At 46.9% G+C, this 25277-nt stretch overlaps 1 protein-coding gene across 29 annotated transcripts; it reads right to left on the bottom strand.

The window, feature by feature from the left end:
• Window positions 1-113: 113 nt before the first annotated feature.
• LOC100157017 (uncharacterized) lies at window positions 114-24987 on the bottom strand. 29 transcript variants are annotated; one of them, XM_084964555.1, is made up of 9 exons: window positions 24492-24567; window positions 24193-24260; window positions 21977-22105; window positions 16465-16590; window positions 13474-13858; window positions 12491-12662; window positions 10878-11056; window positions 8091-8187; window positions 1937-2446 (listed from the first exon to the last, which is right to left on the bottom strand). In XM_084964555.1, exons 5-9 carry the CDS (start codon window positions 13853-13855, stop codon window positions 2290-2292), a joined length of 987 nt encoding a protein of 328 aa, XP_084820681.1. In that variant the 5' UTR covers window positions 13856-13858; window positions 16465-16590; window positions 21977-22105; window positions 24193-24260; window positions 24492-24567; the 3' UTR covers window positions 1937-2289. The 29 variants fall into 29 exon arrangements, 24 of the variants coding, with proteins under 24 accessions (XP_084820687.1, XP_084820697.1, XP_084820696.1 ...); XM_084964568.1 differs by lacking the exons at window positions 8091-8187; window positions 21977-22105; window positions 24492-24567 and adding exons at window positions 23749-23945; window positions 24887-24987; XM_084964559.1 differs by lacking the exons at window positions 16465-16590; window positions 24492-24567 and adding an exon at window positions 24887-24987.
• Window positions 24988-25277: the final 290 nt, after the last annotated feature.

The following is a 25277-nucleotide window of genomic DNA, read 5'->3' as shown; positions in this document are numbered from 1 at the left end:
CAATTCTTTTTTTTAAATAATTTTTATTTTCCCCACCATAGCTGATTTACGGTGTTCTGTCAATTTTCTACTATACAGCAAGGCGACCCAGTCACACATACATACATACATTCTTTTTGTCACATCATCATGTTCCATCATAAGTGACTAGATGTACTTACTTCCCAGTGCTATACAGCAGGATCTCATTGCTTATGCATTCCAAAGGCAATAGTTTGCATCAATTAACCCCAAATTCCCAGTCCATCCCAATCCCTCCCCCTCCCTCTTGGCAACCACAAGTCTGTTCTCCATGTCCATGAGTTTCTGTGGAAAGGTTCATTTGTGCAGTATATTAGATTCCAGATATAAATGATACCATATGATATTTGTCTTTCTTTTTTTTTTTTTTTTGTCTTTTCTAGGGGTGCACCGCAGCATATGGAGGGTCCCAGGCTAGGGGTCTAATCAGAGCTGTAGAGGCCGGCCTACACCACAGCCACAGCAATGTGAGATCTGAACTGCGTCTGTGACCTACACCACAGCTCACAGCAATGCCGGATCCTTAATCCACTGAGCAAGGCCAGGGATTGAACCCGCAACCTCATGGTTCCTAGTCGGGTTCATTAACCACTGTGCCACGACAGGAACTCCTGTCTTTCTCTTTCTGACTTACTTCACTTAGTATGAGAGTTTCCAGTTCCATCCATGTTGCTGCAAGTGGCATTTTGTTTTTTATGGCTGAGTATTAGTCCATTGTGTATATAAACTGCATCTTCTATCCATTCATCTGTGGATGGACATTTAGGTTGTCTCCATGTCTTGGCTATTGTGATCAGTGCTGCAGTGTACAGGTGCATGTCTTTTTCAAGGAATGTTTTGTCCAGATATGTGCCCAAGAGTGGATTTGCTACCAATTCTTTTGCTCATGTTGTGCAATATCTACTCACCAGTCTACCTGGAGAAAGATAAGAGCTTCCAAACCACTCCAGAAAGGAGGTACATTCACCTCAGACCCTCTTGATCATTCCTGATAATTCCATACCAGGCACTCTTTCCCTGCTTGTTTCACCATGCTTGCCACTGCCTCACAGAACTACCTCTTCCTCTTCTTTACTAATAAGGAAACCCCTTGAGGCAAGGGCTTTCTTTCCTACAGCAGCCTAGGTGAGACAGACTAGAATGGAGAACTGGAGCCCCCTTGCTGTAGTGCCTGCATTTGGACAAACATCTCCAGCAACAAAATACAAAGAAACTATAGAATAAAAGTAATTGCATGCAGGCCCAGTTGGGACATATTATGAAAAAAAAAACAGAAAGACCAAAATCTCAACTGCCACTTCTGAAGGACTGGGAGTAAAAGCAGAATCCTGGGCATGCATCCTGCACACAGCACCACCAAGAACAGACCACCCAAGGCCAACTACCCAAGCCACTCCTCCAGCCTGACCCCTGGACTCCCACCTACCCTCACCCCATATAAGAGACCAGCTCACCCAACCCCCTCCCCTCAGGGAGCTAGCAAGTGTTAGCACAAATCCCAATAAAGCTGTGCCTGAATTTCTCATCTAGCCTTTTATCAATTTCCATTGATTAAGGAGGCCAAGAACCCTGATTAGTAACGCTAGCACTTAGAACAGGACTTGGCACATAGAAAGTGCTCAGTAATTCTTTTTTTAAAAAAAGACAAATGAGGAAGTTCCCACTGTGACTCAGTGGTAATGAGCCTGATTTGTATCCATGAGCATGTGGGTTCAATCCCTGCACTCAGTGGGTTAAGGATCCAACATTGCCATGAGCTGTGGTGTAGGCTGCAGAGGTGGCTCGGATCCTGAGTTGTTGTGTATCTCCAATTAGACCCCCTAGCCTGGGAACTTCCATATGCTGCAGGTGTGCCCCTAAAAAGATAAAAATAAAAACAAATGAATAGTGATAGAGTATCAGAGGGACTATGTAATCCAATAAACAATCAAAATTTATCAGGATTGAAAGCAACATAGCTCACCAAGCAATCCACAGACCTAGTGCAGGTTTTTGGAAATTAGGCAAGTAATCCTCTCTGCTGTTTCATTATAAATGATAACAGAACTTCCTCATACAGCTTCCTTGAAGATGAAGTGAGAATGGAAGGAATGAATTTAGCAAACTGTCAACAAGTGGTAACTATTATTACTATTCTTTAAGTTTTCCATGTAAGTAGTATTAATCCAATCTATATAATGAACTGCAACATAAAGTGCACAAAATACTTATTTTCCCGCCATTAAATCTGTCATGTTATCATCCCACTGAATTTCCAACCCACAGAAATCATTTAAGTAGCACTTCATTAGGAATAGGAAGGCCACTGAGAGAAGCCAGGATGCTTTCAACCAAATTTTCCATCATCTGTCGTCTTGCTTGATGGGTTGCACTTCCAATGTGAGGTGTCAGAGTGACGTTCTTCAACTCTAACAAAGGATGATCTCTGAAAAACAGATTCATTGAGGTAAACTATCCTGAGTCATTTCATCTCCTTAACTTCACATTCTGGTTTCACTCTCCACCCTGAGATGGGGAAGACTCTACCTAACTCCCAGATATGACCACTGCTTTTCTAACCCTGGTACAGGTGACCCATATTTCTGGATGTAAAACACACATCCTAACTGGCCACTAGTACACAATGGCACAACATGCAAGGTGGATTAAATGACACTGACCCACACACAAGAAAGGACCTTGGGGAGACAGATACTGATCTAGGCAGCGTGGGACAAGCTGAATGTGCCTTTAATGGGAGTGGCATTCAGAAGGAAGAGATTTATTAACTAGAATTAGCAGGTTAGAGGGAGCTCTCTTCTGGGAAGAAGGCAAAGGTTGGGAGTTAGCCTGGAAAGATAATGAGATTTTAGTGAAGTGGGTCAGGGAGGCTCAAACATAATAATGGATAATACTAGAACCCAGTATTAGGAAAGTGCTGTCACCTGGCCCAGTAGGGCCTCCTGACCATTTTAATACAGAGGACAAAGTGGCCATGTGACAAGGATCCCCCATCCTAGCTACTGAGGCTCAGGAGGCACACCTTTGGGAATCTTATAGATCCCCCCAAAGCTATAGAAGTTCTCTGGGGGCATCTGTAATTTATATCAATGCGCTACAACTGCCCTTACCTCCAGAACTGATTGAAGTAAGTAATCCTATGGTACAGTTAAGTTAGTAGGATGGGAATTATCCTGAAAAACACTCATGCTTTCCATAAGAACGTGGGCCCTACTGCTTAATAGCACATAATAGAAAACAGTCTCAGTACAAGGATGTGAACTGAGACAAAGTGACTGGCTTTGTCCCAACTGACTTAGAATCCAGAAAGAACTGAATCATGGCCAACTGTACCAGTACCTGCCCATTACAAGATCCAGTGTAGAGGGAAGAGACACTTCTGTGGGGAAGGCATGACAAATACCTCTGTAATTCTTATTGATTTTTTATGTAGTGAAACTGCATTATACCATGACCATATTGCAATATGGTGTAACACTGGCATTGTTGGTACGATTTAAGTACCTCATGTCAAGTCATATGATAGTACTCATGTTGATCAATGGGAAATGATTGGCCTAAGGAAAAACCGGATTTAGCTAAATCTCAGCTAATTTATATACTAAATAGTGCTATACCAGCTCCTCATAAGGTACAAATAGTGGTAGATCAGGGGCTGGGGGGAACAAGTCACCAAACTAGTACAGACATACAATGGGTTACTTGTTTCTTTAAATAGAGCCCTGCCCCACTCTCCCCTCCAAATGTTAGGCATAGTCATACTGACACTAGTGCTGTATCTGTCATATAAATACTGTATAATAAATGTCGATGCTCCAATAAATACGATCATTTTGCTATTGGACAGCCTAGGCCAAGGGCCAGGGGGTAGCCCTGTGTAGTGAAGAATTAATTCAACAGACAGGAGTTCTTGAACTTTGCACATTTCATAGATAGGACTCACCTCTGGGAGATAAGCTGTGAACCCATGAGAGGTACTGCCTAATCAGAGTGTCTTCTTACACTTGGGGCCTTGAGCAAAGCCAGATAGTTTATGCTGGTGATGTCATTTGTGTGAATGCCTATTTTTGTTTGCCTGGACCTCTGGGCCAATCTGTATCAGTGTGACCTCTGCAGGGGCTGGAGCCTAAGAAGCCAAGGTCAGGTGTGTGGGCACTCCATGCCTACATGACAGACCCCTCCATACCAAGGCTTGGGTGAGCGTCCTGGTTGGAAATATGTACGTGTCTCATGTCACTTTTGGAAGTAGTAAGTACTGTCCACACACAGCCCTGGGAGGACAACTGCAAGTTCAAGTCTGGTTCTCCGGGACTTCACCCTATAAATTTTCTGCCTTGGTTGGTTTTTAACTATATCCTTTCACTGTAATCAACTATAATTGTGAGTATAAAAGTTTTTCTGAGTTCTGTGAGTCTAGTAGATCATTAAGCCTGAAGCTGATCTTGGGGACTCCTGGCACTATTGACAAATGAATTTTTTCTTTTTTTTCTTTTTCTTTTTTTGCTTTTTTAGGGCATGTGTAAGTTCCCAGACTAGGGGTCAAATCGGAGCTACAACTGCTGGCCTATGCCACAGGTAGAGCAACGCAGTATCTGAGCCGAGTCTGTGACTTATACCACAGCTCACTGCAACACCAGATCCTCAACCCACTGAGAGTGGCCATGGGTTGAACCTGCAACCTCATGGTTCCTAGTCAGATTCGTTTCTGCTGCGCCATGACGGGAACTCCCTGAATTTTTTCTTTTTAAAATAATTTGGTGTTCTCTGGTGGCTCAGAAGGTTCATGATCCGGCATTGTCACTGCTGTTGCTCTGGTTACTGCTATGGCACGAGTTCAGTTCCTGGCTTGGAAACTTCTGCACGCTGCAGGTGTGATCAAATCATTAAAAAATAGGAAATAAAGGAGTTCCTGTCATGACTCAGCAGTAACGAACCTGACTAATATCCATGAGGATGAGGGTTCCATCCCTGGCCTCGTGCAGTGGGTTTTGGATCTGGCGTTGCTGTGAGCTGTGGTGTAGGTCACAGACACAGATCAGATCCCGAGTTGCTGTGGTGGTGGCTGTGGCCAGCAGCTGCAGCTCCAATTCAACCCCTATCCTGAGAACTCCCATATGCTGCAGATGCAGCCCTAGAAAAGATTAAATAAATAAATAAATAAATAAACCCAGATTTCCTACTTTTAAAATTATTTTTTTCACAATAAGCAGCATCAAAATGTCTCCCTAAAAAACCAAGATGAGCAAGTTCCTGTTGTGGCTCAGCAGAAATGAAGCTGACTAGCATCCATGAGGACACAGGTTCAATCCCTGGCCTTGCTCAGTGGGTTAAGCAAGGCCAGCATTGCTGTGAACTTTGGTGTAGGTCACAGATGTGGCTTGGATCTAGCATTGCTGTGGCTGTGGTGTAGGCTGGCAGTGGTAGCCTCGATCCAACCCCTAGCTTGGGAACTTCCATATGCCTCGGGTACAGCCCTAAAAAAGGATGGGAAAAAAAAGATGAAAACTCAGACACCAAAAATAATATAGATGAGAAATTAATATGGGTATCTAAATATTAAGCTATTTGTAAAATAAGTGTTAAAGCTCTTGGCCACAAAAATGATTTCACAAGGGACACTGGGAATGCATCACCTATTAGGATAAACTAAATTTTGGCTTATAACCCTGGTGTTTGCCCTGTGACTTGTAAAACTCCTTTTAGTAGGCAAGGCAACAGGGGTGATTCTAGGTTTCTGAGTAAGCTGGCAACTGTCTAAAATGGTCATTCTTGGGAGTTCCTGTTGTGGCTCAGCGGTAATGAACCCTATTAGTATACGTGAGGTTGCAGGTTTAATCTTCGGCCTTGCTCAGTATTGCCATAGCTGTGGTATAGGTCGCAGGTCCCATATTGCTGTGGCTGTGGTGTAGGCCAGCAGCTGCAGCTCTGATTCGACCTGTAGCCTGGAAACTTCCATGTGCCTCAGGTGCAGTGCTGAAAAAGAAAAAAAATAAAATAAAATAAAAATATAAATAAAATGGTCATTCTTGGAGTTCTCTGGAGCCCTAGCAGTGAAGGACTCAGCATTGTCACTTTTGTGGCTCAAGTTCGATCCCTGGCCTTGGAACTTCTGCATGCCATGAGCATGACCAAAAAAAACTGGGAATCTCAAAGAACATTTGTTAATGAGGTTATGTCTGTTAACATTTATTGTATATAAATTAAAACTGAAAAAAATGTAAGCAACAATACAGAGGCACACATTTAATTTGTTGTCAGAGTGATATGATCACATGTACTTAAGTGTCCAGAAAATGTCACTGTACCCTTGGGAGAACACATGGTGCAAATAGATAACATCTTACAGTATTAGGGAAGCAGGGTTTTTCTGTTTTTTTGGTTTTTTTTATGGCCGCACCAGTGGCACATAGAGGTTCCCAGGCTAGGGGTCAAATTGGAGCTGCAGCTGCTGGCCTACACCACAGCCACAGCAATGTGAGATTTAAGCCACATCTGAGACCTACATCACGGCCACAGCAACCTGGGATCCTTAACCACTGAGCAAGGCCAAGTATCGATCCTGCGTCCTCATGGATACTAGTTAGGTTCATTACCACTGAGCAACAATAGGAACTCCATGAAAGCAGTTCTAACTTGGAAGTTCCACTCTACCTGCTAGATAGGATGCTGCCTGATTCATGAATTATTAAATAACCAATTAAATATTTAAAAAGAAAAAAATAATTTGATATCACAGATTCCCTGAAAGGGTCACCAGACCACATTTTGAGAAACTGTTCCAAATAAATTGTTTTTCTCAGAAGTGTGAGTTCTGGTCAGTCTTGATAAACTCAGATATTAAATTTGATTATAAGGTCAAATATTAAGCTGATGGTAATTTGCTTACTGGCTAGAAATCAAAGTTAGGAAAAGCTAGTTTAATGAATGATAGTATCAAGTTTCAAAATAAATGACAGATTTAAGACTCTAGTCTCAACAAGCTGTATCACTGGGTCAAAACACACAAGCAAATGAAATTAAATACAAACAAATGTAAAATTCCACACACACACTTAAAAATCAATTTAGGGAATAACAATTTCAATTTTAGCTCACTAAATATCCGATGTTGCTGTTGCTGTGGCTGTGGCTTAGATCTGACTCCTAGCCCAGGAACTCCATATGCTGCAGGGCAGCCAAAAAAGGAAAAAAAAAAGCAAACAAAAGACACTTAATGAGTTCCCATTATAACTCAGGTTAAGGACCTGACATTGTCTCTGTGAAGATAGGGGTTTGATCCCTGGCCTTGCTCAGTGGGTTAAGAATCTGGCATTGCCATAAGCTGTGGTGTAGGTCGAAGATTTGGCTCAGATCTGGTGTTGCCATGGCTGTGCCATAGGCCTCAGCTGCAGCTCTAATTTGACCCCTGGCCAGGGAAACTTCCACATGCCGCAGGTGCAATCATTTAAAATAAAACAAAACAAACAAACAAAAAAACCCTAAATGATCTAAGACGCAGTGATGCTTTTAGGAAATGTGCTGCTAACCCAACCTTTGTGTAATTTCTTTACTTAGGCCACAATGTGAGTACTGTGTGCAATTCTCAGCAGCACAATTTCAAAGGACTATAAAATCTAAAGTGCTAGAAGACAGTAATAATGACAAGGTATCTGGAAATGACAGCATTTAGGCTACGATTGAAGGCTATGAAGATATTCAACCTCAAAAAAAGACTAGGATGAAATATAGTGGTTGTCTATAACTACATGATGGTCTATAAATGAGAATAATCAAAGTTAGTCTTTGATGCTCCAGAGGGCAAATATTTGGCTCTATATGAGAAAGCCTCTCCTGTGCAGTCTCCATCCTTGGTGTCTGAGGCCCATGTGCCCTGAGCACCCTGTCCATGCAGAGGCCTGACCCACTGCAGAACTGGACAAGTCACTAAGGGCCTGCTCAGGCCCTTCCAAGGCCAAGACTCTGCATGATTACATGTGTCTCAACATGGCTGCAAAAGCCAAAAGCAGCGGTTGCCTGAGGATTGCCCCCACCTGTATTAAGAGAACCATAGATCCCGTCCACTTCCTTACCTGGGCAGGGGCTCTGGGTATGTCACATCCAGTGCCGCAGCTTTAATGACTCCAGTCTGAAGGGCTTCCACCAGGGCATCTTGATCAACTAACAGACCTGGGTGGATGAGACACCTCCTCTGTAGGCCCCACACTTGGACAGTACAATTGGGTCACATTAGCTGTATTAAACACACCTTGATCTTATCAAAGAGCAAGGCAAAGAGCACAAAGAGCTTGGCACGTGAATTTCATTCTGCTGATCTGTTCTTGAACACTGAGAGCCTGCCACATGCCAGAAAGTCCACTAAGCTTTTCACTGATGCATTCTCACTGAATCCTCCACTTACCCAGCAAAAGTCAATACACATTTTATAGGCAAAGCGCAGCGGTTACATGCTCAGCCAAAGTCACATGCTTCTAAGTCATCAACTGAGATCCAAGCCCAGCTCTGTTGACCCTGAGCCTGGGCCCTCTCACTTTACCGTACCACATCCCAAAACCACCACAGGGTCCTAGCTGAGAAACAGCCCTGGATAATAGGGTTTTTGGGACTGCCCTGTGGCATATGGAGCTCCCAGGACAGGGGTCAGATCCAAGCCACAGCCTCGAACTCAGCTACAGCTGCAGCAACACTGGATCCTTAACCCGCTGTGCTGGGCCAGGAATTGAACCCGTATCCCAGGGCTCCCAAGAAGCTGCCAATCCTGTTGTGCCACAGTGGGAGCTCCCAAATAGATTTATATACACATTAAAAACCCAAAATATGGAGTTCCCATTGTGGCTCAGTGGTTAATGAATCCAACTAGGAACCATGAAGTTGTGTGTTCAATCTCTGGCCTTGCTCAGTGGGTTAAGGATCCAGTGTTGCCATGAGCTGAGGTGTAGGTTGCAGACGTGGCTCGGATCCCATGTTGCTGTGGCTCTGGCATAGGCCAGTGGCTACAGCTCCGATTAGACCCCTAGCCTGGGAACCTCCATAGGCCCAAGAAATGGCAAAAAGACAAAAAAAAAAAAAAATTAAAAACCCAAAATGTGGGATTCCCGTTGTGCCTCAGTGGGTTATGAATCCAACTAGTATCCATGAGGATGCGGGTTCGATCCTTGGCCTCACTCAGTGAGTTAAGGATCCAGTGTTACCGTAAACTGTGGTGTAGGTAGCAGACATGGCTCGGATCCGGCCTTGCTGTGATATAGGTTGGCAGCTGCAGCTCTGACTCAGCCTCTAGCCTGGGAACCTCCATATGCCACAGGTGCAGCCCTAAAAAGCAAACAAACACAAACAAGAAACAAAACAACAAAACCCAAACTACCACAAACATGACCCATAACTGCATTTCAAACAAAAGACAGCAGGGCATGAAAAGAAGCAGCAGCTAAGAAGGAAATCCTCTCTTGCCAGTGGAGACCTGCAAGGAACCCCCCTTCCCACTGGTGAGCTGAGCTGCCCCAGCTGGTCAATTCACAACACCCAGCCTGCCCATGCTGCTGGGGAGAAACCTAGTCCCGAGTCCTTTCTTGGGGTGTTTTTCTAGAATCTTTACTTTGTCAGTGGCCTCTGACCTTACCAAAAGCACATAACACATTGCTCCTTGCTGCTCATCTATAGGGTCTTAGTTTTCAGAGACTCTTCCAGCATACTAGTTTGGCCCTGATCAGTTTCATGGCAATCACCATTGTCCTTGTTTTATGGATGAGACAGGTAACTGTCAGCAGTGCCAGGTTTCACATGTCCTCCTGAGAGGGGCTGAAATCTGGGACCTGGGGGCCCTTTGCTGCAGTGCTTACACCTGGAAAAACATCTCCAACAACAAAATACAAAGAAACTAGAAGGGAATAAAAATAAGTGCAGGCCCAGTTGGAGCAAATTACAAACAAGATACAGAAAGACCAAAATCTCAACTGCCACTTCTGAGGGGTCAGGAGCAACAGCAGGATCCTGCATGTGCATCCTGCACACAGCAGCAGCAAGAGGGTGGCCAGACCACCCAAGCCACCCCTCCAGCCTGAGCCCTGGACCCACTGCTATCCTCACCCCATTTAAGGGACTAGCTTGCCCTCCCCCCTCCCCCCAGGGAGCGAGCCAGGGAACCTGTGATGTTTGCACTCCCTCATGCTAGCACAAGTCCCAGCAAAGCCTGGCCTGAATTTCCCATCTGGCCTCTTGTCAATTTTTATTGGTTAAGGAGGCCAAGAACCCTGGCTGATAGCACTCTGGCCCCCAACCCCCAAAGGCACGCCACCTGCGTGTTTGATGTCCGCACTGATCTTCAGGTGTGCTATCACCTGCCAGTATCAAGGACTATGGCTCCCTTCTTTCTTTTTTTTTGGCTGCAGCATGCAGTGATTGATATGGGATCTTAGTTCCCAGACCAGGGATTGAACCCAGGCCACACTGGTGGAAGCACCAAATTCTAACCATTAGACCACCAGGGAACTCCCTCTCGTCCTTATAAATGCCACATCAACCCACCACAAAATATGGGTATGGCACAGGGCCTACTGACTCCTGTATACACATACACAAAGCTCTATGTAAATATCAAATAACCAAACTGGAGTTCCTGCTGTGGTACAGCAGGTTAAAGATTTGGCATTGTCCCTGTGCTGGCACAGGTTCAATCCCTGGCCTGGTGCAGTAGGTTAAGGATCTGGTGTTGCACAGCTGCGGCTCAGATTCAGCCCCTGGCCCAGGAACTTCCATATGCCACAGGTGCAGCCAAAAAAAAAAAAAAAAAAATGCTGAGAGAATAGCCAGGAGCTTCCTCCTGCACAACTTTCCAGCCCAAATATCAGTGGAACAGCTACCTCTGCCCACGTTGATGAGAGTGGCAGTGGGCTTCATCAAACTTAGCTCCCTCCTCCCAATCAGCCCTTGGGACTGGGGTGTCAGGTTCACTGCTAACATCACAAAGTCCGATTGCTGAAGCAAGTCATCCAGCCTCTCACAGTAAGTGGCCCCAACAGCTTCCTCCTCCTCCAAGCTCCTATGAAGGGAACAACAAAGAAAAATTAGAAATACATTCTCCAGTTAGAATTTCATCAAGATGCCCTAAGAAGAAGTTTTTGAGGGGTGCCTCCACTGCGCCAGACCCCAAGTGGGTCCAGAGTTGGCTGGACTCTGAGGCCAAGGTTCACCCATGGAAACCCTGTGGGCACCTCTGGGTCCTCTAAGGTGAGCCCTCAGTGTCTGTGGAATTTTACATCAGACTGAAAGCCCCTTGGGGGTCAGGAGCTTCCTCTTCTTCATCTTTGAACACCTAGAGTCTGCTACAAGGTGAATGGCATGGCAGGCATGCTTTTCAGGGATGTCAGTATTGCTAACCACGGGCAAACACATCAAATTTTCAGGAAAAAACAAAAAAGGAGAGGGCCTTGGAGTGCTGCCTGTTCAACAGAGAGGATGCAAGGGTCTGGTGCAGGCAAGACTGTGAACTTTGGGGTCCAATATTAACTTCTGCCCCATACAGCTGATTATTCAGCAGCAATTTCAAGCTCCAGGAGATTACAGTGTTCCTAGTAGACACTTCTGCCCTACAAACACGGAACACAACACTGTAGGAATTCTCTCCTGACACCTCTTAGCAGGACCAGGACAGCCTGGAGCAGCAAAGAGGAAGGACCTGACCACATCACATACCTTATGCTGGAAGATCCCTGGCCTGTGTCTGCCCTCATCCCAATGAATTGTTACAGCTCCCCCACATGTCTCCACTGTGCACTGTGCCAATGCGGTGACTGAAAAGGGGACAGTCCTGATAGGAAGTCTCCCAGCTCATCGTGACTCCATGGGCACAGATCTATTCCAGGGCAACAGAAGCCACTGAAAGGTTGTGGCCTCACCATCATCTGGCTAGTGTGCAGAGGGGGCTACAAGTTCCAGAGCAAGAAAGCAGCCTCTTAGGGGATGTGTATTTCAGGGGAGAAAGGACAGGGCCTGAGCCAGTAGCAGATGGCATCGATGAAGTGAGAGCAAATGGGCAGGTTTGTGGGTTGTTCTGGAGACTGGGTGTTGGACTGAACACTGCTGATGGTGTCTGCAGAAGAGGATCTCAGACCGAGTATTGTAGCGGGACAGGGAGCATACATCTCAGGGTGCTGTGTGTTAAAGTGTGGACAGCATCCTCCATGATCAGCAATCACTTCACACACACACACACACAAACAGCACAACTGTCGGTGAGCCAAAATCTCTCTTCACTCTGGAGAAATTTTTTTCAACGAAGAGAAGTCATAGCCACATTTCTAGGTAAGCGTAAAAATACCACGATCACTTTCTTGACCATCAATCCTACCTTTTGGAGAGAAAGAATAGAGGAACCATATGAAAAGTGGAGAAATAATATATCCAAGCCGTATGTAAGGCAGCAATGGTAGTAAATTCTGCTTAGTTAATTTCAAGTCCATTTTCTAAATTTTACCTGCGTTTTCTATTGTGATAGAGAATCTTCATTTCAAATGCTCTGGCCCTCTGAGCAATTTTATAGCCAATGCTGCCCATGCCGATAATTCCCAGAGTGGCCCCCGTCACTTCTTCACCCAACCAATTTGCAGAAAAATTCTCCGTATGTGGTGAAATAGCCAGCTGATGACCTACAATAACAAGGGACAGAGTGAGCAGTGTGGATGGCACCACACACAGAACCCAGACAACCCTCAATGGACCTGCTGACAGAGTGACAAGGTTAAAGGAAGCCTGAGGTGGATCCTGGGCTCCCACATTTCTATCCGACAGCAAAATGTTTCTGTGGGGGAAGAATGAAAGAAATGATGGCAGTTTCTTCATTCCTGGCAGAATGCTTTAAAATAGAAATTTCTTTCACATTAAGGGAGAATTTCTGGTTAAAATTTGGTTTTGGTGTGTGCATGTATGTGTACTGTGTGACTGTGCACATGTTTGCACGTGTCAGTGTGTGTGACTGTGAGCATGTATGTCTATGTACATGTTTGTGCATGGGACTATGTGTCCGTGTGTGCATGCATGCCTGGCACATGCATGCGCACATGTGAACCAGCAGCCAGAAACAGAACCAGCCTGGTCCCTCCCTTCTCTTTTCTGGAGCCTTCTTCCCAGAGCACCATCAGGATGACGATGAAGTGCTCAACTGCTGCACTGTCTCTCCCAGGGACACTCCCACAGACCAGTTTGTGGAGTGGGGAGAGGCTGCCTACTCACTGTAGCCTTCACCCCAGGCCAGCATACTGATGGCCAATGAATTACCCCAAGGGCTTTTCCACAGAGGTGCTGAAAGGGTCCCTTGCTGAGCTTAGCAGTGAGTAGGGTATGGCTCCAATCCCCAGGGTGACAAAGTCCTGGATGGGCCAGAAGATAATACTTCATCCTGTGTGAGGTTCAATATCTGCCATCTGAGCTTTGGAAAACCAGCATATCCTGGCAGTTTACCTTCCACAACTCTCCGAGCTACGGCCAACAGCAAGGCCATCCCCAGGTCTGCTGTGGGGTTGGCAACAGCATGGGGTGTGTTGGCCACCTTCACACCAAAGCTGTCAATGAGCTTCAGGTCCAGGTGGTCCAGCCCTACCCCTGAGCTGGCGATGACCCGCAAGGAGGGCAGGCTCTGCAGGAGCTCCTGGTTGATGTGTGGCTTTCCAGCCCAGAGGTATATTGCTTGGATCTTCGGACCAAAGTGTGTTTTATTTTCCAAAAACTCTTGCATAGTAATGAGATTAAAGTGTTTCTGCAGAACTCCAACATGATCTTCACATATGCTATATGGTCCTTCAAATCCAGACACCAAAACTCCAGGTAGTTCCTGATCGCCCATGGCCTGCACAAAGACAAATACAATTTCTGCTGACAAAGAAGAGAGTCTTCTAGAAAATAACCCATATGCTCTCCTACTTCTCTTTAGATTTTCTAATTTACGACAAGATTGGAATTCATTTTATTTCCTGGATAAATGCCTGTGAAACCTGAAAGGCCACAGGCCTGGAGCTCTGAAGACACCCAAGTGTCCACCATGCCCACTTCCTTCCCCTTACCTGGGTCTTTATTTCTGCCCTTCGGCTCTGCTGGCAGCCTCTGAGACCCCCTCTGATGACCCCTCCTGGTAATCACATCTTTGTGTAACTCCCCCACCCAACCCCAGCATGCTTCTAGTGAAGAGAATGCAGCAGAAGTGATGGGAGGGCGATGCTCTCTCTCCAGGGGGAGGTCAGGCCCTGCTGTGAGGCAGTCCTATGCCAAGGCCCAAGTGAGCAAGAAGTGGAACTTAAGGGGCCAGCCAACAGCCCAGGGAGACTTGAGATGACCTTAGCCCTGGCCAACGCATTGATTAAAGTTTCCACAACCACCCAGGTAAGCCACTCCTAGATTCCTGACCTCAACACCTAGAGGATAATAGATGTTTGGTTTTTGTAGCCACTAAAATTTAGGATAATTTGTTATGTGTTTAGCAATTAATAACTAATGAAACTATTTTTTACTGTGAGAGTAAAAGATATTTGTTATTGTCTGTCAAATGAGTTAATAGTGTTTTATGTTCCTTCTTCCTAATTAAAAATAAGGTATTTTGGGAGTTCCCGTCGTGGCGCAGTGGTTAACGAATCCGACTAGGAACCATGAGGTTGCGGGTTCGGTCCCTGCCCTTGCTCAGTGGGTTAACGATCCGGCGTTGCCGTGAGCTGTGGTCTAGGTTGCAGACGCGGCTCGGATCCCGCGTTGCTGTGGCTCTGGCGTAGGCCGGTGGCTACAGCTCCGATTCAACCCCTAGCCTGGGAACCTCCATATGCCGCGGAGCGGCCCAAGAAATAGCAACAACAACAACAACAACAACAACAAAAAAGACAAAAGACAAAAAAAAAAAAAGGTATTTTGGACATTTCATAGCTTTGCTCCAAAAGAAAACCAGTTGCTTTCAAGAGTTGAGGCTATTGAATACATTTTATCTTTTGGTCACAAACTTATCTAAAAACATTTAGAATGTGTGGTAGGGGCCCTCCCAGGACAAAGGGAAGGCAGCATGGCATGACCAGCATCTGTGCGCCCATGTCTAATTCTGTGGCAGCGTGACATAATCAGTATCTGTGTGTGCATTTGCAACTATGTAACATGGACGATCCAATAAGAATTTACAGAATGTATGTTACCTTAGAAGGAGGAAAAAGGGACCAAAATGTAAAGGGGAAACTAGCAGAGGTATACAAGGCAATGCCCTGCTGGGTTCCGGGTTTAGCCTTTGGATGTGAATCTGCTGAGCCAGTGCCAGCATGAATAAACTCTGCTTCCTGGAAATAAGCCTCTGGTGTCCTGTCTCTCTGTACAAGAATCCTGCAGCATTTCTTGGGGGCTCATTCGGGACTCTGAGACTGTGATTTCAGCTCCTTTGTCACTGGGGAGCGACCCCTGAGGCACCGGGAGAGGTGACCTCCCTGGCGCCAGTGGACCAATTATTGCGTAGGGGACTAGCCCTCTGGGCACGCCAGGGTGTGGAACCTGGGAGCACAATGGCACCTGGTGAGGCCCAGGAACCTGGGTTTGGTTTGTAAGCCTGTGCCTAAGAGGTAGAAGGGGAGCCTGATCACCTCCTGGAGTTGCCCAAGTGGTCTCACAAGAGACAAAACCGAGACTCTAAGGTACTGGGTAGCGGGCTGGAGACATTCTGTGAATGTGAGTGAATAAGACTGATGACAGGAGAGTTCCAACTCGACCAAGGGCCAAAGCGAGTGCTGAGTCCTGATCTGCAGTTCTGTGGTGATCCTCACACGGCTTATGGTGGCCCACTTTGGAGAGATCCTGACGTTGGGGTTTATACAGTCCCATCAATGCTAAGCGGCACCTGAAATATCTCCCCCTGGAAAATGGCTGGAGACAGATGAAGCAATTGTTTACTGCTTCCCTTTCCCTTCTTGTGTGTGACTGTCATCTTTTAGGGGGAGGAAATGGGTGGAAAACAGAGTAAACATACCCTGTTAGAATGTATGATAAAAAATTTCAAGAAGGGATATTCAGGAGATTACGGTATTAAGTTGACCCCAGGAAAACTCCGGAAGTTCTGTGAAATTGATTGGCCGTCATTTGGGGGTGGGCTAGCCCTCCGAGGGCTCCCTTGACAAAGAGATAATCAGTAGAGTGTTTGGCGTTATGGTAGGGGACCCTGGCCACCCAGACCAATTTTCTTATATAAACAGTTGGCAAGACCTGGTCCTTTCACAACCGCCCTGGGTGAAGGCCTGTTTAGAGGAAAGTTGAATGATGATGGCTTCTTCAAAATGCCAACCAGAACCTGAAAAGCCCATCCTGTCTGGGGAACCAGAAGCAACCCCCCCCCCCCATATGCCCCATTGTACTCTCCACTCCCACTTGTACTTCCAGCAGCCAGGGCCATGCCAGAGGCTACTGCCTCCCCTGAGAGCACCCCCTCCCCTGACTCACCCATGATGCCACCAGTCACTGCCTCTCCTGAGCCTCCAAGGTTAACTCTGTATACTCCGGTCAGGAAGGTGCCCAGAAAGTCAGGCCGGCTGGGGCAGCCCCTCTTCACCACAGTGCCAGGAGCCCCTGCAGATGCCATTGAGAGAGACCAGAGAGCCTGTCTATTTTCTCAAGAAAGCCAAATTCAAGGAGGCCAACGTGTTTTTGTGTACCAACCCTTCACCACCAGTGATCTCCTAAGCTGGAAAAATCATATCCCCTCTTACACAGAGAAGCCTCAAGCTATGATTGAGCTAATGCAGTCCATCATTCAAACTCACAAGCCCACCTGAACTGATTGCCGTCAGCTTCTCCTGACTCTGTTTAACACTGAAGAACAGCGCCGAATTACTCAGGCAGCTCTAAAATGGCTAGAGGAAAACACCCCGGCACAAACACTAGATGCCCAGGCTTATGCCCGAGACCATTTCCCAGGGGAAGACCCCCGGTGGGACCCTAATGTTTAAGGGGGACTTCCACAACTTGCACGTGACCATGAGGCTCTCCTAAATGGCATGAAACAAGGTGGGAAAGGGCCATGAACATGAGCAAAACCTCAGAGGTACTCCAGAGGCCTGATGAAAGCCCAAGCCAATTCTATGAGAGACTATGCAAGGCATTCCACCTCTATACCCCCTTTGACCCAGAAGCAGCTGAAAACCAGTGGATGGTCAATGCAGCCTTTGTGAGCCAGGCACAAGGGGACATCCAATGCAAGCTCCAGAAGTTAGAGGGCTTTGCAGGAATGAGTGCTAGTCAGTTGCTGAAGATAGTAACCAAAGTGTTTGTCAACCGTGACCAGGTGGCACTAAAGGCTGAAAACAAAAAAATGCAAAAAAAAAAAAGGTGAGCTTACTGGCCTCTGCTTTGGTGAAGCAAATGGAAGGTGCTCCACAAAGCCAAGACCGAGGCCAGAAAGGGGAGCCATGAGGAGGACCATCTCACCCAGGGCCAAAGCTGGGACAGAACCAATGTGCCTACTGTCACCAGGAAGGCCATTGGAAAAAATGAGTGCCTCCAATTGTCAGATGATTCCCAATTGGGCCCCAAGCAGAGGGGAAGAGACCAGGTGGTCCAGGGCCAATATCAGCCAGCCCAGCAGCCGCACTGGGGCCCCCAAAAGTGATTTTGTAGGGCTGGCCATTATGGGAGACTATGAGGAGGACTAGGACTGACCGGGCTCTATTTTGCTAGGCCCCCAAGAGCCTATGGGTCCAAATGAATGTAGGGGGCTGGGCCATTGACTTCATGGCAGATACTGGGGCAGAACACTCAGTGGTAACTCAGCCTGTGGGCCCACTATTGCAGAGAAAGCCACCATCATAGTGGCCACAGGCCACTGAACACAGCGCCCCCTCCTGCTGCCTAGATGATGCACTTTGGGGAGACATGAAGTCATACATGAATTTCTGTACCTCCCCAACTGTCCTGTGGGCTTAATGGGCTGAGACCTGTTAGAAAAGCTACAGGCCCAGATAACTTTCAACTCTCATGGCCAAATGGCCCTGACCCTAGAGAAGCTGAGGGCAAAGATCATGACCCTTATGGGCCTCCGAGGAGAAGAATGGCACCTCTACAGTCTTATAGAGAGGCCACGGCAAAGATCTGAGCTCCCTACCTGGAGTATGAGCTGAGGACAACCCCCTGGGACTGGCCAGAAACACACCCCCAGTAATAGTAGAACTAAAACCAGGGGTCGAACCCGCCTGCCAACAACATTTCATTCCCTGCAGAGAATAGGGATCCAGAAACATCTGGAGAGACTTCTAAAGTATGGAATCCTCCAACCCTGCAAATCATCTTGGAATTCGCCTCTCCTGCCAGTTCAAAAACCAGGAACAGATGACTACCAGCCAGTCCAGGAACTGCAAGCAGTAAACCAAGCCACCGTTACCCTATACCTAGTCGTCCCTAACTCCTATACTCTCCTGGGCCAAATCTCCACCAAAGCTGCCTTCTTTACATGTCTGGACCTGTAAAGCCGTCAGCTCAAGATGCCTTCTTCTGCATCTGTCTGGCCCCTCCAAGCCAACCAATCTTCGCCTTCCAATGGGAAAACCCGGAAAATGGTGACAAGGGCCAGCTGACCTGGACTAGACTGTCTCAAGGATTCAAGAATTCTACAGCTATCTTCGGCACCACATTGGCCTCTGACTTAAAAGCCTTCCCAGCAGACCAGTATGGCTGTACACTGCTTTAATATGTGGATGACTTACTACTGGTCAGACAAGCCCAGGAAAATTGTATTGAAGGGACACGTCTGCTCCTCACCCTCCTATGGGAGGCTGGCTACAAGGTTTCAAAGAAAAAGGCCCAAATCTGTCAAGAAAAAGTCAAATACCTTGGCTTTCACCTATCCCAAGGACAACATCAACTCAGCCCAGAGAGAAAGCAGGCTCTCTGCTCGATCCTGGTTCCGTCCACCTGATGCCAGGTTCGGGAATTTCTTGGGGCCATAGGTTTCTGTAGAATCTGGATACCCAACTTCTCCATTTTGGCAAAGCCCCTTTATGAGGCCATAAAGGGGATAGAATGGGAATCTCTGTTGTGGGAATGTGTACAACAAAAGGCCTTTGAAGAGATCAAGAAGGCCCTCACCAGTGCACCTGGCCTGGGACTCCCAGACATCTCCAAGACCTTGTTCTTGTACATGCATGAATGCACTGGTGTCACAGTGGGGGTCCTAACTCAAATGTTGGGGTCATGGAATCATCCAGTAGCATACCTTTCCAAGCGACTTGACTCCATTGCCCAAGGATGGCCACCCTCCCTACAGGCAGTTGTAGCCACAGCTCTCTTAGTGTCAGAATTCATGGTCTGAGTGCCACACTCAGTACTGACATTAATGCAATGTAAGGGACAATACTGGCTAACTAATGCCCAGATGGTCAAATATCAGGGAACTGTTATGTGAAAATCCATGCATTCACCTGGAGATAGTAAGAACCTTAAATCCTGCAACCCCCGATGCCTCGATACCATGCAAACTGATCATCCAAAAGAAGCAAGCTGCAGCTCCAGAGACTGTGAGGTAGACAGCCCTGCTTTAGTCACCCTGGAAGCTGACTAATCTACACATGGCAGAAAAGTGTGAAGAATCGGCTAGCAGATGGGATAAATAGACTGCTTTTGTTTCCCATTTCGGTTTTCTTACTGGGATGCCCTGCCACCCCCCTTTTACCTGTTATTGTGATCCTTGCCCTAATCTTTGCCATAGGGTTGGCAGAGACTGCTCTAGCCAAATGGAACTGTGGCAAAAGGGTTCTGCTAGCATTCTCTTTCCTCTTGTGGGGAGGGTGTTTTGTTCTTATTGGTTGCTCCTAACCTGGGCCCCTTTTGTACACTTAAATTCCACCCCTGTGATAAAGGTATGGAAAGGATCTGGTATCAAGGAAAGGTTGGATTGTCCTTCACCTCCTATACCTATCAGCCAGCTGCTTGTTATTGACTACCACCCCCACCCTTTGCATGTATAATGGTAAAAGGTACTGGATGGGATGGATAAAAACAAAATACCTAGAGGGGCACACCTGCCAGGGACCAAAGAGAAGGGGAACAGGAACTTGGGCCTACTGGGCATATAGTGGACATTGAGGCATATCCAATGGAGGGGGAGTTCAGGATCATGTCCGAGCCCAGCTAGTCAAAGAAACTATACAAAGGACAAAGCAACAAGCAGATCCAAGGCCTAAGACACCTCCACAATCAGGACCTAGCCCAGTCTATGACTAACTTCGGAAGGACCTGGGTCCAGACCTGAACTTCCCCACCTTAAGAAAAAACCTTTTCATTGATCTGGCTGAAAGGATTGCCCACGAGTTCAAAGTCATTAACTGTTGGGTTTGTGGAGGGGCCCTTATGAGTGAAGAATGGCCTTGGAAGGGAACCAGCATAAACGCACTTCATCTACTTCAGTGGAATCTTTCCATAACAGAGAGGGAAAACAACTGGCCCCAAAGTTGGGTCTTGACCTCAGAGGTGTTTGGAGAGGAATGCATTGGTAGAACAGGACCCAATTACATACAATGGGTAGGAGAAAGTCCACACAAAAGAAAGCTGTCTTAGAACTCTACCAGCTTTGAGTGGTGGCCAAACACTCCTTCCTGGCACTGGGCCCTGGCCTCCACAGTTAATACCTCCCAGTGCCAATCCTCTCCCTATCAAGCCATAGTCAACTGTACTATACATACTAAGGAAGGGGCCAATCCATTCCAAGGCATACCTGAAATTAGTCAACATTGGGAAAACCTCACTCTTAGTGACCCTGAACACTGGAGGGCACCTGATGGGCTGTTTTGGATAAGAGCATATATGCAACTCACTGCTCAAAGGAAAGTGAGCTGCTCCATAGGAATAATCCAACCTAGATTTTTCCTCCTGCCTAATCAGGAAGTAGAGGAATTAGGGGTTCCCCTTTATCAGAACTTAAAGATTAGAGCAAGAAGGATCCCTGAGATGGGGGACAACAAAAATAGAGAGAAAATAAATGCCCACCCCAGAGGATTATCGAGACATATGGTCCAGCCACTTGGGCACAAGGTGGGAGCTGGGGCTACCAAACCCCTATATATATATGCTTAATCAGATCATTGGGTTAGAGGTGGTACTGGAAATTATTACTAACCAAACACCCACAACCTTAGAATTCATGGCAAAACAACAACAGCAAATGCCAGCAGCTATTTACCAGAACCGCCTAGCCTTGGATTACCTATTACCAAAAGAAGGAGGGGTATGTGAAAAATTTAATTAATCTTACTGTTGCCTCCAGATAGATGATAATGGCAAGGCAATGGCAAACATAGCTACAAACATCAGAAAAATGGCTCATGTCCCCATACAAACTTGGAAAGACTGGAACCCTGCAGAGCTATTCGGGGATGGTTTTCAACCTTTGGCGGGGGAGTGGTGGTGGGGGGGTTCAAAATCCTGTAGGTATTATGCTCCTGATCTTGGGAGGCTGCCTGATCCTCCCCTGTCTAGCTCTCCTAGTTATAAGGTCTGTCTCCAGCCTCACTGAGGCCATGGTAGGGGTGGGGGGAGGCCACACATGTGATGATGTTGTGAGCATCAAAGTGGGGAATGTGATAGGGGTTCTCCCAGGACAATGGGAAGGCAGCATGGCACAACCAGCATCTGTGTGCCCATGCAAATCTGTGGCAGCATGACATAATCAATATCGCACATGTGCACATGTGCAACTATGTAACATGGACCATCCAATCAGAATTTACAGAATGTGAATAAGGGGAACAAAGGGACCAAAATGTAAAAGGGAAACTAGCAGAGGTATATAAGGCAAGGCCCTGCTGGGTTCAGGGCTCAGCCTTTGGATATGAATCCACTGAGCCAGTGCCAGCATGAATAAATGCTGCTTCCTGGAAAAAAGTCTCAGTGTCCAGTCTCTCTGTATGAGAATTCAGCAACAAATGTGTTCAAAGCTCAGAACATAATTGGCTAAAAAACAACTTACATTTGCTTTTTGGACTTTGAGTAAAAGATGAAAAGAAATTCATTAATAGCAGATTTTAGTTCTCTTGTTGCACAGCAGGATAAGGATCTGGTGTTGTCACTGCAGATTCAGTCCCTGGCCTGGGAACTTCTGCATGCCACAGGTAAGGCCAAAAAAAAAAAAAAAAAAGGATAATATTTCAGTTTATTTTTAACAGAGGAGGCTCAATTCCTGACTACTTTAACATTGGTTAAAGAGCAATAACACACATCTGTCACACCATTACTGTCACTTGTATGTGGAAAAGATTCAAGATCATCTAAGTGACTGAGAGAGCTCTGACCATCTCCACTCACAGCCAGGAGTCCAGCAAAGAAGCATGACAGAGAAAGTGGGACTTGCCATAAACTTCTTGAGACGGAGCATGAGCCCTATTTGCTGCTGATCCCTGTGCCCAGGGGCACTGGTAGGGTTGAAAGACACAGCTCTGCAGCTGATAAAGGTCTGCCAGCCTTCCTGGGTTCTTGATGAAACTGAAGTGAAAATAACAGGTAGTGTTTTACAGCTGTACCCTAAAGTCACATTTCCTTCTCTTCCCCTAATTTCTGCAAAAAGAGCTAAGTGGACATGCCTCTGGCAGGTGTCCTTGGATGGACAGTATTAACATAATAGTTCAGATAGGGACATTCTGGCAACAAAGGAACTCACCACAAAGTAGGTATATTATTAGGCACCTACTTTTTGTCTAAGGCAACATAAAACCAACATAAAAACCAATGCAACCAATAAAAATATGTTTTAGTTCCTGGGACAGAGAGAAATATCCAACCAAGATGGGGAGAGGGCAGGAAAGAGGACAAAGCAGGAAGCGAGGAGCTGGGCTCTGGGTTGACCCTGTTCTGCCAGGCTGCACTTCTCTCTGAAACTCTCCTCCTACATGAAGTTCATGGTGGCCCTGGCCTTCAATGAATGAGTTACTAATGTTTTCATCTGAACAGCAACTTAGATACTTTCCCAAGTGTCTAGAAACAAACCATACCAAAGATTGGGAGATTGAATCCATACAACACAGCAAAATTTCTTAAATTCATATGTCCTCTCAATATTTCAGGTGAATCCAAAATCCCCTCATGTCCTCAACATGCCAACGCTTGCATCAAATTGGCACCAGCTGGCCAGTCCTTTCTCTCCAGTCCTTTCAAATTCAATCCTCACCCCACCTACTAGAGTAGTTCCCTGCCCTCTCCATGAGTATGAAAATCACGTTTGTTCTCTCTCCTCCTTAGCTCCCGCCCAGATTCTGCTCCAGAGGCTCAGAAAACAGCCTGGAAAAAAGAATTCTCCTTTAGGATGGGTCGGTGAGACGTTGGTTAGCTCTTCTGCTTTCTTATCATCTTGGGCCTGATTTTCTGAATTTGCTGGGAGACATCTATTCACTCATGACTAGATAAGAGGACCTAAAAGACTAAGATATGCCAAAGGGCCTATCCTTGAGGACACTTGGTAGCTCTGCACTGTTTGCAGCCTTTATGTGCATTTTCCCCAATTACCAGGTATCAACAAACCCAATATAATTTAGAACCAACACTGTCACAATGTGTCTCAGCAAACAGTACTCTCCTAAGAAATGGTCAGGGCTTGCTAAACATTAAAGAAAAGAAAGCCAAGATTTAAAAAACTGGATTCCTGAAAGGGAGTAAACTATAAACTATAAAATCTGATGTGGGTACCAGAATCTTATCTATTTAAAGCTTAATCTGCCACTGTCTGGAGCTTAGAAGAAAAAGAAGTACCTGTCCAAAATGACCTTTAGACTCGATTAGAATCTCTGAAGCTGCCATAAGTTTTCTCTCCGACAAGGCAGGTATAAATAACAACGTTGGATCTTCTTTATTAAATTCCTTAAGCTGGTGCCCTGCGGGCCTCAGCATTTTCTTCTCTTTTCTTTTAGGGCCGCACGAATCCAGTGTGGCATACTGGGGTCCCAAGGCTAGGAATGAAATAGGAGCAGCAGCCCTAAGCCACAGCCACAGCCACGCTGGATCCCAGTTGCGTGTGCGACCTACACCACAGCTCACAGCGACACCAGATCCCTAACCCACTGAGGCCAGGGATCCAACCCGCATCCTCATTGCTCCTAGTCGTGTTCCTTAACCACTGAGCCACGAAGGCAGCTCCCCCTCAGCGTTATAATAGCGCCCGCCTGTCCTGGTGAAGACCGAGTCAGTTACACCCACCGGCATAGCTCTGGTAGGGCTCGATCCAGTATCCAGCCCACATCGCGACATCCTTGGGGCACGTTTACCTTTAAAAAAGATCCCAGATTTAATGGACGCTCCAGCCACCACAGCCTCCCAAGACAACACCGACAGAGAGAGGCTAAGGTCAAAGAGTGCTGCGCCCTAGCCCCCGCAAGCCACGCCCCAAACCGCCCGCCACACCTCTAGGCTACGTCCCCAAACCTGCTCGTTACACCTCACAGTCCCTGGGCCCCCCCGCCAAGCCCCTGACCACGCCCCAAGCCTGCGACCTATACCTCCTAGTCAGGCCTCCAAGCCCTGGCCACGCCCGGAGACCACCCGTCGCACTTCCAAACCCGCTAGCTACACTTCCAAGCCTTGCCCCCAGACCGCCTGTCACAGGTCTCGGCCACGCCCCCCCGCCTGGTCAGCCAATGCGAGCCCCGGCACATCCGACCAGGACACGCTCACATGCTAGCCTACTCTGGGCAACCCGAGTGCACAAGCTAGAAGCTGTCTGTAAGGAAGGCTGGTGCCGCCCGGCGGCAGGAGGACTTGGGGATTGGAGCCTCCTTCAGGAGCGTGGTCGGCATGGTCGCGCGGGGAGGTGGGGGAGGGGGCTGTGTAGCTGAGAAGGTTGCTGGTCTGCCTCAGCGTGGGGAGTGGGAAAATTAATAAATTAAAACCTCACTTAAGGTGGAGTGGGAAGCCCCAACCGTTCCCCCAACACTGGAGACCATGCAGGAAGGAGGTCGCCACCTTACTTCCCAGCAGGCTAGGTAGGCTGTCTCTGGGTCCGGCGACAACCCAGCCAGCCAATGGGAAGCCGCTACACTTCCCATGCTCGGCTCCCTCCAATGGGCTCTGATTCTAACAGCCAGCCACGCCCAGCTCCCCTTCACCCTATGAAAGAATTTCCTCTGCTCTGTTCTCTGGATTGGCCTGTAGTTTGCTAAAGTTGCGATTTTTTTGCTGATCATTAATAAACACATTTTTATTATGGTAAAATAATAAGCTGTCTTCTGTTTTATGTCAAGGTGGGGGAAGTGGGGTGGAGGGTAACTGTACTCTTGGGCAGGGTC

This window comes from Sus scrofa, chromosome 6 (genome assembly GCF_054392235.1).
Source record: "Sus scrofa isolate SSC_HxYL_T2T_F1_AM1 chromosome 6, Sscrofa_HxYL_maternal_Yorkshire_Landrace_v2.0, whole genome shotgun sequence".
In the NCBI taxonomy this organism is placed as follows: domain Eukaryota; kingdom Metazoa; phylum Chordata; class Mammalia; order Artiodactyla; family Suidae; genus Sus; species Sus scrofa.
Note: the sequence above shows the minus strand (reverse complement) of the source record. Positions and strands in the feature narration are given on the sequence as shown.

What these genes read in the sequence shown, in the direction of transcription:
- LOC100157017 (XM_001924715.7), bottom strand. Translation starts at nt 24,935, where the DNA reads ATGGTCTCCAGTGTTGGGGGAACGGTTGGGGCTTCCCACTCCACCTTA. An exon ending in TATCACAATAGAAAACGCAG is followed by an intron (nt 11,057 to 12,490) that starts GTAAAATTTAGA and finishes TTCCCTTCATAG; the next exon opens with GAGCTTGGAGGAGGAGGAAG. An exon ending in TACCCAGAGCCCCTGCCCAG is followed by an intron (nt 2,447 to 8,090) that starts GTAAGGAAGTGG and finishes TCTGTTTTTCAG; the next exon opens with AGATCATCCTTTGTTAGAGT.